This window comes from Ovis canadensis, chromosome 1 (assembly GCF_042477335.2).
Source record: "Ovis canadensis isolate MfBH-ARS-UI-01 breed Bighorn chromosome 1, ARS-UI_OviCan_v2, whole genome shotgun sequence".
In the NCBI taxonomy this organism is placed as follows: Eukaryota; Metazoa; Chordata; class Mammalia; order Artiodactyla; family Bovidae; genus Ovis; species Ovis canadensis.
Genome location: NC_091245.1, coordinates 123,542,491 through 123,556,422, shown reverse-complemented (window position 1 = coordinate 123,556,422; position 13,932 = coordinate 123,542,491). Strand labels below are relative to the sequence as shown.

General features: G+C 47.9%; 1 protein-coding gene across 1 annotated transcript in view; it reads left to right on the top strand.

The window, feature by feature from the left end:
- The first annotated feature begins 1,575 nt into the window (after nt 1–1,575).
- The window catches only part of CLIC6 (chloride intracellular channel 6), a 60,647-nt gene continuing 48,290 nt past the window's right edge, over nt 1,576–13,932 (top strand). Inside the window, exon 1 of the mRNA XM_069548867.1 lies at nt 1,576–2,602. Within this exon, the coding sequence (XP_069404968.1) occupies nt 1,775–2,602 (828 nt within the window). The 5' untranslated portion in view covers nt 1,576–1,774. The remainder of the gene's footprint in view (nt 2,603–13,932) is intronic.

The window sequence follows — 13,932 nt, the reverse complement described above, 5'->3', positions numbered from 1 at the left end:
CAGAAGTCACTGATGGCTGTGACATTTCTTGTTTATTGACATGGCAGGAGATATCTTCATTTAACATGGGTAATGAGATAACAGAAAAATTTTCAAGAGCTCTGTTATTTTCTAGCTACCCTATTTTCAGCATTGAGCCTGTATTCATTTTAAAATGTGTGCTTTAGTCGTGCTCAGACTCTTTGCAACCCCATGGACTGTAGCCCGCCAGGCTCTTGGTCCATGGTATTCTCTAGGCAAGAATACTAGAGTGGATTGCTATTTCCTTCTCCAGGGGAATCTCTCCAAGCCAGGGATCAAACCCTGGTCTCTCACATTCCATGCAGATTCTTTACCATCTGAACCACCAGAGCTAGAAATATTGCATTTTAAATTACAGAAAATCAAAGAAAGATGCAGAATTATACGACTGATTACATGATACAGCTCCTCTTCCTTCTATATCGAGGCCCCTGGAACTTCTCAGTAGGCCCCGGCAGAAATTGGAAGGAAGGAGTGCCGCCTTGCCTTCCTTCTTCCAGGAGGTATCCACCTTGCTCGTGGGCACCGAGGCATTTCAGGGACGCCTGCAGTTGAGCAGCTGCTGAAGTTCAACACTTGACTCCTGGGAAAGTGGGGATTAGGTGTTTGGGCGTCTGGGGGTGATTTTAATGGTTCTGGAACTTGAAGCTGTTCCAGAAAGCTCCCAAGCTGCCGGCAGGATCAGGATCTTTTCACTGAAATCCACAAAGGCCGCAAGAAAGGCTGTCATTGGCCAGGCTCTCAGGCCACCCACGTAGGGGGAGCCGAGGAGGATGCAAACCCCGCCCAAGCCCCAGGGGGGATGGAGGTGGCACCGGGCACTCCTGGTCAACCTCCGAACGCCGAGCGGCCCTCCCCAGCCGCGCACTGCACCCTCGCGGGCGCCTTTCCAGGGAACCAAGGTCGGAATTAGGGGTCCAGGTGGGAAGCAGACACGGAACCAGGGAGAAACAGGAGCGGTGAAAGAACCAGAGAGTTTAAGCTCGGGAGAAGGGGCGCGGCGTCTTGTGGCTAGAGGATTTCGCCCCGCGCGCCCAGCGCACCGCTCAGGCGCCGCCAGAGCCCGGAGCAGGGGGGTCCTCTCCGAGGGGCTGCCACGGTCCCCCGCGCCGTGCCCTTCGCCTAGCGCCAGCCGGCTCCTCAGCAGAGTCCAGGAAGGGTCTCGGGTCCAAGACAGGGATCTACAGCCATGGCCGAGGTCGCGGAGCTGGAGGGGGGCCCCCCGCGTCCTCGGAGCCCGTCCGGGGGCTCGGCGCTTCAGGCAGAGAGGCGGGGCGAGCCGGAGGCCGCGGGCCCGAAGGCTCAGCGAGAGGAGGCTAGAGAGGGCCCCGCGGAGGCGCCGGGGGGCGACGGGGCGGGCGCAGCCGCGACGGCCGCGGGGCCCGAGGGAGAAGGCCCGGGGCCGGCCGGAGGGCGAACGGGCGGGCTGGAACCGGGCTCCGGCGGGGGCCCGGGAGCCGAGACGCGGGGCGGGAGCGGGGCGCAGGGCCAGGCCGAGGCAGGGGAGGACGCCCGCGGGGGAGAGGGGCCGACGAGCGGCGCGGAGCCGGAGGAGGAGGCGAGCCCCGGGCCAGGTGTGCAGGGCGAGGAGCCGGGGGAGGCTCAGGGGGGGCGCGGGGACCCCGCTGCCCTGAACGCCAAGGAAGAAGCGGGGAGCGGGCCGAGGGAGCCGGCCGCCAGCGCGCCTGGGGCGTCTGGGGCGCTCGTGGACGCCCCGGAGTCGGTGGGGGAAAGCGTGGTAGCTGAGGGGTCGATGGGGGCCCGCGTGGACGCCCCGGAGTCGGAGGGGAACAGCGTGGACGCCGAGGGATCGGTGGGGGCCCGCGTGGACGGCCCGGAGTCGGTGGGGAACAGCGTGGACGCCGAGGGGTCGGTGGGGGCCCGCGTGGACGCCCCGGAGTCGGAGGGGAACAGCGTGGACGCCGAGGGGTCGGTGGGGGCCCGCGTGGACGCCGAGGGGCCGGCGGGAGAGAGCGTGGGAGCCGAGGATTCGGTGGCGGATAGCACAGATGTCGGGGGGCCAGCAGGGGCCAGCACGGATGTCGGGATGCCGACGGCAGGAGCGCAGGGCGCGGAGGGTGAGCCCCGGGACGGAGGGGGCCACAGACCCCAGTCCGAGGCAGAGGCGATTGAGGCCCCAGCGGCGGAGAGCCTGGGGTCCACCCCCAGCGAGCTTGCGCGGGGGCCTCGGGGCTCAGCGGAGGAGACGGGCGACCCGGAGGGAGGGGAGTCGGGGGAAGCGGCCCCAGGGGACGCGAGGGCAGAGGCCGGTGAGGACGCGGACCAGGGTGGGCCCCCGGGGCAGGCGGAGGAGGCCGAAGAGGAGAGGCCGGAGCGGGGTCTCCAGGGGCCAAGCGAGGAGGCCACGGCCGGGGGCGAGGAGGAGGGCACCGCGGCTGGAGAGGCGATCCGGCCGGCGGAGGTCGGGGAGCCCCAGGCTGACCTGAGCAACCACCTGGCGGACGAGCGCAGCGCTGAACGCGGCGGCGGGACAGTGCCCGAGAACGGCGGCCAGGAGGGCGGCGAGGCGTCCGAGGAGGGGTCCCCGGGGCAGGACCACGACATCACTCTCTTCGTGAAGGTAAACCTGGCTTCCCGCAACTCCTGGGACGCCCCCTCCCAGCACCCTCAGTGGTGTCTTTTCAGATCTGATCCCAGAGGGACGCGCAGGGGTCATGCTCTCTGCGCCCGATGGTCACCGAGCCCTCTGTCCGCGAGAGCCAGGCAGGACAGGCTACGTTTCAACGAGAAGAGTTAAAGGAGCGTGGTTGTTAAGTCGCTCAGTCGTGTCCGACTCTTTGCGACCCCATGGACTCTAGCCCTCCAGGGTCCTCTGTCCATGGAATGTCCCAGGGAAGACTCCTGGAATGGGTTGCTATTCTTCTCCAGGGGATCTTCCCCACCCAGGCATCGAACCCACGTCTCCTGCTTTGGCAGGCGGAATTTTTTTTTTTTTTCCACCGAGTTGGGGAAATCCAAAGGAATGTGACGGGGAAGAATTAAGGGTTTGGAAACAAAGAGGTTGGGATGAGGGTGGTGGGAGGTAAGTCCAGCATCCCACTGGCCTTTGTCCTGAAAATCCTAACTGGCCCTTCTAGTCTGGAGATTCTCAAAGAACCTACAGAACAAAAGCAAAACCCTGACAAGCCCTATTGATGTTCCGAACAGTTTCTGCCAAAGGAAACGCTAATACTTAAAGTGAAAAAATGCCAACAGGTTGGTTGTAAAGTGAAACTGTATACTAGGACTCAAAGCTCAGAGGCCCAGAGCTGGCCCAAATTTTTAACTCCCAAAACCTCTTTCATTTTGGGAGAATCAATAAAGTATGTTTGGGAGGAAAATGGAAGTTTATTTAAATATGGTAACATTTATGGAACATTTTAGCTTTTTTTTAAAGAATCATGCCATATGCTGATAACCATCGTCTGCTTCTTTGTCATATTTTCAGCCTTACTTCAAAGAGTCAAAGAGGACAAAGATTCTGTAGAGATACAAGTGAGGTAGTTTTGAGTTTAAATAGGGATTCCTATGAGGCATCACAAATAAGGACCAAGGTCCAGGAGCAGGTTTTTTGTTGAAAAAGCTCTTCCCAAAGACCTTTGGCCAGACTGGGAAAGCAGCAGATAATAAGGTCAAGAATGTGCATTGTATGTTAAGTCATAATCCTTGCAAAATATTTCCAGGCTTATAGAGGCCAGTTATGACCCAACCTCTTTGACAGAAATGTAAGCAAATTTTAATAACTGGAAAAGAAAAAAAAGGAAATAAGGAAAAAAAAGTTCCCAACATGATTAAGATCAGAATTTCAAGAATCCTTTGAGTGGCAAGAGTTTGAGAAGAACGGGCTTGCTTTTCTTCACTGTGTTGTTCAGGGCAATTTTAAAGATGCTGAGACTTTTCAGACCATGTATTGGGACCTAATCTGAGGGTACAAACCCCAAGGAGGTCCCTGGAGCACGAAGACTTCAGGGGAGTTAGGGGAGGGGGAACCTGAACACGGTGCTGCTGTGCCTGTTCTAGCTCCGCCCCTTGGTTTAAGAAATTTCCCCTGGCTCTGGTCTCTGGGCTATAGGATACCAGTCTCTCATTACAGCTTGGAAACAGTTTCCTAACTGGACTCAGCTTCCATCCTTGGTTTTCTCCAATCTAGTCTTTCGTCATAGCCAGTGAACTAAGGAGGAAAAGACCTGATCTTTTTGTTTCCTAGTATAAAATTCTTCAGTTGTTTATGGCAGATAAATCCCCACTCCTTAGCCAGATCACGAGGCTCTCTGGGATGTGATTCCTGTCTCCTTGGCATTGCCTGGGTGCCCCCTCACCACCCCCCCCCCCCTTTTGATACCACTGTGCCGCCAAGTTAAACTACTTACTGGTCCTTGGGAGAACCACATTCTTTTCTGCCTTGAAATTTTCCATGTGCTCTACCCAAATCAAGTTTCTTCCCCTTCATCCCTCTCGTCCTCCCTTGCCTGGCTATCTGCTTGTGTCCAAGGTTCCGCGTGGCCATCGTCTCCTCCAGGGAGGCTTTCCCAACCCTGATTTGGCTTGGGTACCCCCTGTCAAAACTCCACTCACACCACCCTCTGTATGCTGTCTCCAGTGTGGAGCACAGGTCTGGAAATGGATGATGTATGTGAACCGGTGGCTGCCTATAGGAGGTGGTATATTGTAATGATCAGTAGCACAGACTTTAGAGCCAGTGAGCTGGGGCCAAATCCTGGCTTTGTTCTTTCTTGCTGTGTGACCTTGGGCAAGTTACTTAGCCTTTTTGTGCCTTCGTTGCTTATGGATAAAACAGAACAACCATAGTACTTACTCTATGAGGTTGTTGGGATTCAAGATAAGATTCTACTTAGAACAGTACCTGACTTGAAAGAAGCCTGGTATAAGTGTGAATTCTTGTTACATCTGCTAGTTCTGATCAACTTTCATTGATTTTTGCATGGGGATAGTCCCTTTTCCATTCCATCCTTGCCATTTTATTTTATTTTAGGGAAAATACCTCTATATACCCAATTACTTCCATTCTCTGGGGGAGAAGAATATTATGAAAAGTAAAAACAAGTTGTTTTCTCAGATTCTGCTTAGAGTAGTGTGTGTGGGCAGAGGCAAGGGGGCATGTCCTGAGTGGCTTAGCCATAATGTTTGACTCCGATGATTGGCAGGGTACTCAGTCCTTTTCCTTTTGTTAAAGTAACAAATGGACCTCCGAACAGTGAAACTGGTTTTGAAGCAACTGCTGCCTGATGCAACTTCTAAGGGTCACTTAGGATGTGTCCCATAGGATTGTTAAGGCATCTCACTTTCTTCTCATGCTTCTAATCATTGTCTTGAAAAACAGAAGCAAAGCAAAACTCAAGCAAAAGCCCTTTAGCCTATTTTATCTCTTGACTTTGTGATACTTGATGTAGAATCCTTAAATTAGTTCAGAATAGGATTTCTTTGCCAAATTTAACCATTCCTAAGCTCCTTATTTGGGCTGCACTTTATCTGGACACTGTATTCCATAGTGGACATCTGACTGTCTAGGTTTTTTAAACATGTCAGGGGCCAGTGTATCTTGGTGTGTTTTTGATGCCATGACTGGAGTGTAAATTTCACAGAGCTGTTCTTTAAGGATAATACTGCAATGTTCCTCTAACTACCTAGCCTTCATGACAGCCTAGTAAACACAGTTTTTTTTCTTCTTCTTTTTTTTAAACAAAGTTTTAAGTTAATTAGTTCTCATTCTATTTGGGAAATTTTTTATATTTATTCCTATTTTTAAAATGTATAGGTGACAAATAAATGTATTGATTATCAGAAAGTAATGACATATGACACAGTAAAATGTAATAATAAGATGTGCTTCTAAATTTAGCCACCTGGTAGTTCATATTATCTATCTTGGTGAGAATTGTCATTCTATTACTTTGTCATTTTATTTTATTCTGTGCACATGCAAGAATGTATTCTTGGTTGTAAAAGAGCCATGAATGTATAAAGCAGTCCACTGGAAAGCCTCCTTGAATTATTGTATGGTAAATGAATTGCTGATCATGTAATTTTTAGTTTTGTTTTCTCAAAGAAGTGATAATTATTTATCAAATTATAGGGTAACCCTGCAATGTCTTTAGAAACAAAAATTCTTCTCTTCGTTACAAAGCAAAGGATGACAACATAATAACACACCAACACAGTGAGAACAAATGACAAACAAGATACTAACACCATGGAGTAAAGTAAGGACCTTAGACACAAGGATTTAGTAGCTAAGGAAGTCTTGCTTACAGGTTTGGTGCTTCTAATACTTTCAGGCAGGGTCCAGGGGTGGGATAGGTCTTCCCAGGTGGTGCATTGCTGAAAGATCTGCCTGCCAATGCAGGAGATATGGGTTCAATCCCTGGTTGGGAAGATCCCCTGGAGAAGGAAACTCCAGTATTCTTGCCTGGAGAAGCCCATGGACAGAGGAGCTTGGCAGGCTACAGTCCATGGGATCGCAAAGAGTTGGACATGACTGAGCACACAGGCAGCAGGGGTGGAATAGTCTAAAAAATGGATTTCCTAGCAAATTTCACATGACTTAATTAAAAAAAGCATAATGTATGTGACAAGTGACTAGTCCTGGACCAGAATCTAATAATTTCTTAAACTATGTTTTGGACACCATACATTTAACCACTAATACGCAGCTACTGCTGAGCTCGAAAACTTGTATTTGCCATTATATTTAGACTCTCCAGGGAGGTGAAACTGAGTACAACAAAGTAGAAGTCAAGTCATGGCCTTTGAATAAGCATTGTCTCCGAGAGATGCTGCCTCCCTAAATAGATAGGTAAATTAACTGAGTTGTCCTAACATTGTCACATTGAATGGGGCTTGGGAGTGGCGACGGAGTCTGTTGGGACCAACATCTGGTGGACTCTCTGTGCGTCCAGGAGCAAGCAGGCTGAGACCTCTTTGGTTTGGTGTCTGAAGAGCTTAAAAGGGAGATGTTATTTCCATAACCAAATATGAATTTTGTGTTCAAAAGGGAAATGAGCAAAAATGCAGTTCTGTAACCTTAATTTTTCCCCCCAAATGACATTTTTTTCATCATTGTTTTCTGAGTGTCTATGCCACTTGCTTACACATTTTGTGATTGTTCAGTTGCTCAGTTGTGTCCGATTCTTTGCAACCTGTATACTGCAGCACGCCAGACTTCCCTGTCCTTCACTATCTCCCAGAATTTGCTCAAACTCATGTCCATTGAGTCATCAATGGATGCCATCAACCATCTTGTCCTCTGTTGTCCGCTTTCACATTACATTTTTGAAATCATACAAGGTTAGTTGGGGTGGGAACAGAGGTGCTTTGCTAACCTCTTACACACATGTGCACACACAACACAGCACATGCCCTTGAGTGAGATTCATGGGGTGTCCTCACCACCTGGCACAGCAGAGGGATTGTGGGAGGCCCTCCATCTGTTCTTGGTTCACTTCAGTTCAGTCGCGTCTGGCTCTTTGTGACCCCATAGACCACAGTACTCCAGGCTTCCCTGTCCATCACCAACTCCTGGAGTTTACTCAAACTCATGTCTATTGAGTTGGTGATGCCGTCCAACCATCTCATCCTCTGTTATCCCCTTCTCTTCCCTCCTTCAATCTTTCCCAGCATCAGGGTCTTTTCAAATGAGTCAGTTCTTCGCATCAGGTGACCGAAGTATTGGAGTTTTAGCTTTAGCATCAGTCTTTCCAATGAATATTCAGGGCTGTCCTTTAGGATGGACTGGTTGGATCTCCTTACAGTCCAAGGGACTCTCAAGAGTCTTCTCCAACACCACAGTTCAAAAGCATCAGTTCTTTGGTGCTCAGCTTTCTTCTTGGTAATGGAAAGTAAATAAGTCAGATGGATGGATGATTGGTTCAAGGTGCCTTGCTGGATTCGAGCTCTGTTCCCCACTGCTCAGTCCAGGGTCCCTTGCTCAAGGGCCAGAGTCAGTCTTTTCCATGAAGGCACTATAGTCTGGCACATAATAGTCACCTGGGGAGGAAGGGAAAGTGGGATCCTGTTGAGTGGGGGCTATACAAGCAGGTACAGAGGACCTGCATGTCGAGTGGTCTCTAAAGAGTTATGCACTTAACTGTATTTGAGGAGACACAGAGAGTGGGACCCTTGGATAATCCCTAGCACAGATTCTTCAAGATTTTCTAAAATAGGCTGGCTTTGCCCTAACCATTCTCTGAGCTCCTGTGATATTCAGCCAAGAAAAGTTTTCTCTGAGAATCAGGGAGGTGGTTATTTAAATCTCCTAAGCTTCTCTTTTTTCATCATTAATTTTCTCTGCTCTTTTTCTGACAGAGTGCTGATTTATACAGTGGGCTCTGTATCTGGGCAGAGTTGGGGGGAGATATTTTCTAAAATATTTCAACTTGTATTTTACTATTTACTTCAGTTTTATTTCACAAGTGGAACAAATTAAATTTTTTAAGAGTTAAAATAGGGAGGTTAAAGATGTTTATGCACAATTCAGCCATTCATGGAATCTATGAGGTTCTTTTGTTAAATGTGTCTTTTTAAAGAAAAGATAATACATTAGGAAAATAAAAACATAAATATAAAAAGGTACAGTATGATCAAAAATGTTTTCTTCCACCCCTGAGGCCCAGTCTCTCCATTTTCTCTCTAGAGATATTCTGCAAATATTCAAGCATATATGTGAATATCTTCGCTGCATTGGTTACTGAGTGCTGTGTGACATATGACTCTAAGACTTAACACCGTAAAACAACAAACGTTTACTATTCAAGGTTTCTGTGTGTCAGAAGCTTGAGAGTGGCTTAAGCTGGGTAGTTCTCCTTCATGAGGTTGTAGCCAGGATGTTGGCCAAGGCCCTGGTCTCATCTGAAGGACGGATTGCGGCTGGAGGATCCACTTCCGTGGGGTTGGTTGACTCCTGTCAGTTGTGAAGAGGTTCACGTGTCCATCACCTGGACTCTCCACAGTGCTGCTTTAGTGTCCTTGTCACATTTTGGCTCTCCCCAGAGCATGGATCCAAGACAGGAAGCCTTTCATGACATTGTGTCAGAACCCAGTGCAGGAGATGAAACAGATGCGAGTTCAGTCCTTGGGTCAGGAAGATCCCCTGGAGATGGGAATGACAACCCACTCTGGTATTCTTGCCTGGGAAAATCCCATGGACAGATAAAGAGCTGGACATGACTGACTGACTGAGCACAGCAACTGAGAAATCACACGCTGTAATTTCCGTCTTATACTGTAGTCTAAGTCTAGCCTTCAAGGAGAGTGGAATTCAACTTTACCTTTTGTTATTTATTCACTTATTTTTTAGAAGATATTTTTTTGCTCACATCACATGTGGGATCTTAGTTCTCCAACCAGGGGGTCAGACCCACACCCCCTTCCCTGGAAGCACAGAGTCTTAACTGCTGGACCACCAGCAAGTACCTCAACTCCACTTTTTAGAGAGAAGGCCAAAGATGTTTTTAAAATATTTTAAAATACCACACCTTTTTTTTTTTCCACAAAAAGTTCAGTTCAGTCACTCAGTCATGTCCAACTCATTGTGACCCCCACGGACCGCAGCACACCAGGCCTCCCTGTCCATCACCAACTCCCAGAGTTTACTCAAACTCATGTCCATTGAGTCAGTGATGCCATCCAACCATCTCATCCTCTGCCGTCCCCTTCTCCTCCTGTCCTCAATCTTTCCAAGTATCAGGGTCTTTTCAAATGAATCAGTTCTTCACATCAGGTGGCCAAACGATTGGAGTTTCAGCTTCAGCATCAGTCCTTCCAATGAATATTCAGGACTGATTTCCTTTAGGATGGACTGGTTGGATCTCCTTGCAGTCCAAGGGACTCTCAAGAATCTTCCCCAACACCACAGTTCAACAGCATCAGTTCTTCAGCACTCAGCTTTCTTTATAGTCCAGCTCTCACATCCATACATGACCACTGGAAAAACCGTAGCCTTGACTAGACTGATCTTTGTTGGCAAAGTAATGTCTCTGCTTTTTAATATGCTGTCTAGGTTGCTTATAACTTTTCTTCCAAGGAGCAGATGTCTTTTAATTTTATGGCTGCAGTCAGCATCTGCAGTGATTTTGGAGCCCCAAAATATAAAGTCAGTCACTGTTTCCCTATCTATTTGCCATGAAGTGATGGGACCAGATGCTATGAAAGGTAGTACACTGGAAATACATTTGGTTGCATTTTGCTGTCTTTACTTAACATCGTGTCTTGTAAATCATTCCCCATTGGTGCCTGTAGCTCCCTCACATTCTTGTTAACATTTTGCATTTTTCTCATAGTGGGTGTATTCTACTATCAGTTTGCCACTGTTGGATATTTAGGTAGTTTCCCCTTTCTCATGTGATAAGCAGTGCTGTAGTGAAAATCATATATGGAACCTAAACTCTTGGGAATGATATTGCTAAGAGGAAGGATGTGCGTATTTAAGATTCTGATAACTTATTAAATTTGCTCTCCAAAGAGGTTATGCCAAACAGTGTTCCCCTGACCCTCCGTGAATGCTGTGTCTGCTTCCCCATCTTTGTCTGCTCAGTGTGTTCCCTAACATTTTGAATCTGAGAAGTGAAAAATGAGATCCATTGTCATTTAACGCACATTTCTCTTAGTATACATGAGACTGAGTTTAATTTTACACATTTAAAAACCATTAGTATCTATTTTTCTGTTATCTATCCTTTGTTGTTTATGTCCTTTGCTCATTTTTCAAATTGCCTTTTGGTCTTGTTCTTCCTGATTTTTATATTAAGGAAGTTAGACCCCTGTCTGTTTTGACTATTTGTACTGGAGTAATTTATCCTTTTTGCTTTAGTAATTTCTTGTAATGGATACTTGGGAAAACAAAGCATCGGCTGTGACAGCACTCTTAGAAACTTCATTTCCTGAAATGTTTAAATGCTCTGTTTTGCTTTTTATTTTCTAACTTCTTAAGTCCTGAAGGATTAGGTATTTCAGATCTTGCCTTTCTCCCTTCCTTTTTAATTAGTAGGTTACATTTTATCAAGCACACATCCTTTCAGGATCAAACTCTTGCCTACATTGTTAGAATTCCTGTTCAAACAAAGTTTAAAATGTATAGATAGCAGCATCATTTCACACCCACACTGCTCCACCTGAAAATGTAAAGATATATCCCTTTGCTCTTGCCATCTCCTGAAATGAATTCATGACAGATAATTATCTGTTGTGAAGTACTGTTTCTAAGATTGTGCCTCCTAGCCAGATGTTCTGTTTTGGATTCCATCTGTTGAAAGAATTGACCACAATGTAGAGATGGATGACAAATCCTGTTTGCAGAGGACCAGGGAATTGCGGAGGCCTGCCTGTGGCTTATGTCAGATGAGAGAGAGGCTGGAAATACACAAATACCAAAGATTGTTTGAAAAGATAATTTTGAAGCTTCTGAAAGTGTAGCTCTGTGAAGAAATGCAGACCATGTGGGCACATACTTCCTCAGTCTTCAAGGGAAGTCTGATCTTAAATATGCCTGCATGATCATGAGATTAAAAATATTCTCCATTTTTTGAAGGGGTTTTGGGGGATACACATACATGTATGGCTGAGTCCCTTTGCTGTTCACCTGAAACTACCACAACATGTTAATTGACTATTCCCTAATACGAAATAAAAAGTTGAAAGCCAGGAAAAAAAACAAAAATTCTCCATTTTTACTAGTTTTATGGGCTCTATTTCAACTCTTTCTCTGTCCTTCTGTAGTTGGTCATCTGTGTGAAAGCTGAATCTTGATGTAGGGCAACAGAAAAGCTGCTTTTCAGTCTTTCTAACTACCAAGTGGTATTTTGGACCCAAGTAAAGAGCCAACTCAAAAGACCCTGATGCCGGGAAAGATAGAAAGCAAAAGGAGAGGAGGGCTGCAGAGTATGAGATGGTCGGATGACATCACGGACTCAATGGACATGAGTTTGAGCAAACTCCAGGATATGGTGAAGGACAGGGAAGCCTGGCGTGACAGGGAAGCCTGGCGTGCTGCAGTTCATGGGGTCGTAGAGTTGGACATGACTTAGTGACTGATCAACAACAAGAAGCCTATTTAAAGTTGAGTAAGGAGTACACACCATGTAACACTGTTTGAGGCCAGTGTTGATGAACAGAAAACCTGCTTTTTTGGAGCCTTCAGCCTTAGAGGGTGATCTGAGGAGAAATGACTTCAATTTTTTATGAGGCAGGAGAGCACTGGGGCCGGAGTTAGCTGGGACAGGTGGGATGAGCAGGATGGTAGCCTGGGCGACGACCAACAGAAAGGAGACGTGTGGTCTCTAGATCTCAAACAGTGAGGGCTCCGCCCTTGTGTTGAAAAGTAAGTGAAAGTCGCTCAGCTGTGTCCGACTCGTTTCGACCCCATGGAGCGCCAGGCTCCTGTGTCCATGGGATTGTCCAGGCAAGAATTGCTGGAGTGGGTAGCCATGCCCTTCTCCAGGGAATCTTCCCGACCCAGGGATTGAACCTCGGTCTCCTGCATTGCAGGAGGTTTCTTGACTGTCTCAGGCACCAGTTGTGCTCAGTGGATGGATGGATGACAAACATGGCTGTTACATCATGTGGAAGAAATTGGGTGGGCCACTTCGTATGCCCTTTACAAAATACTTATTTATCTACTTATTTTGGCTGCACTGGGCCTTAGCCAGGGCCCAAGAGAGCCCCTCCCCGCCGCCCGTGGCATGTGAACTTCTTAGGTGTGGCAGGCATGTGGGATCTTGTTTCCCAGCCAGGGGCTGAACCTCGGAGCCCCCTGCATTGGGAGCGTGGAGCCCCACCCGCTGGACCACCAGGGAAGTCCCCATAGGCCCTTTTTATAGTCACTTCTTTGTCATGTCTAAGAGGCAGCCATTTATTCTTATCCAGGAGAAGCAGTATGTGCTGGTTAAGGAGCTACTAGCCTCAATACCCTCTTTTCACTTAGAGTGTGCAAGTTTAGGGCTGTTCTGGGAAGCCAGAGATTTGGTTCCATTTTTTGAATCTGCGGGACTCTGCCTGTGGCCTGTGAGGCTCTTGGCGGTCCAGTAGGAAGACCCTCGCTGTGCACCCCTAGCCGCCCAGCCCAGTTCCCCAGTCCATCTCCAACCACCGTGCACTGTGGGGATGAGAAATCAGGACAGGGAGGCACCCTGGGTGGGGCGCACCAGGGAGTCGGATGGGGCCCTTAGGACAGTGGCCACGGGCGTGGCCAAGACACCCAGCACAGCTCAGCTGCCATGTGCTGTGAAGGTCACCCAGCATGAAGGTGCGATTGGAGAGCCAGAGACTTCAGGCTTTCTCCCTAAATGACGACAGTTAACACTTTGTTTTCTCAGTTCCTTTGGTGTCAGGTTCTTGGATGTGGTGGATTCAAAGAATCTTTGAAAGCCTTTACCTCTCCTCTACTTTGTCCCTTTCGTTTGAACTTCATCCAGGCTGGATGCCTTCAACTCTCTTCCCATAAATTACCCGACAAGATGAAGTTTGGGTTGCACTCAGTGGCTTTTTGGTGTCATTTAACTCTCTGAGCAGAGAATTCCATGCTGAAGAAAACTTAGAGGTCTGGAGTAGGAAATGGCAACCCACTCCAGTATTCTTGCCTGGAAAATTCCATGGACTGAGGAGCCCGGTGGGCTGTAGTAGTCCATGGGGTGGCGAATGGTTGGACACAACTAAGTGACTGAGTGCATGCACACGCACACGCATTTGTCTCTGTGTCAGGCATCTACTCTGTTCATCAAAACTTGTCTGAGAGAACCCTTTGTATCCTGCAAGTAGAGTGCTCTTATTTGTCTTTCATCACATTATTCAAAAAGAGTTGGAGGTTTTGTTTTCTTTCCCCTAGTTACTTTGTGTGTGTATAGACATATTTGTGAGAAAGGTTGACAATATAAAAAGTTTGTTTGGTCAGTCATACGATGT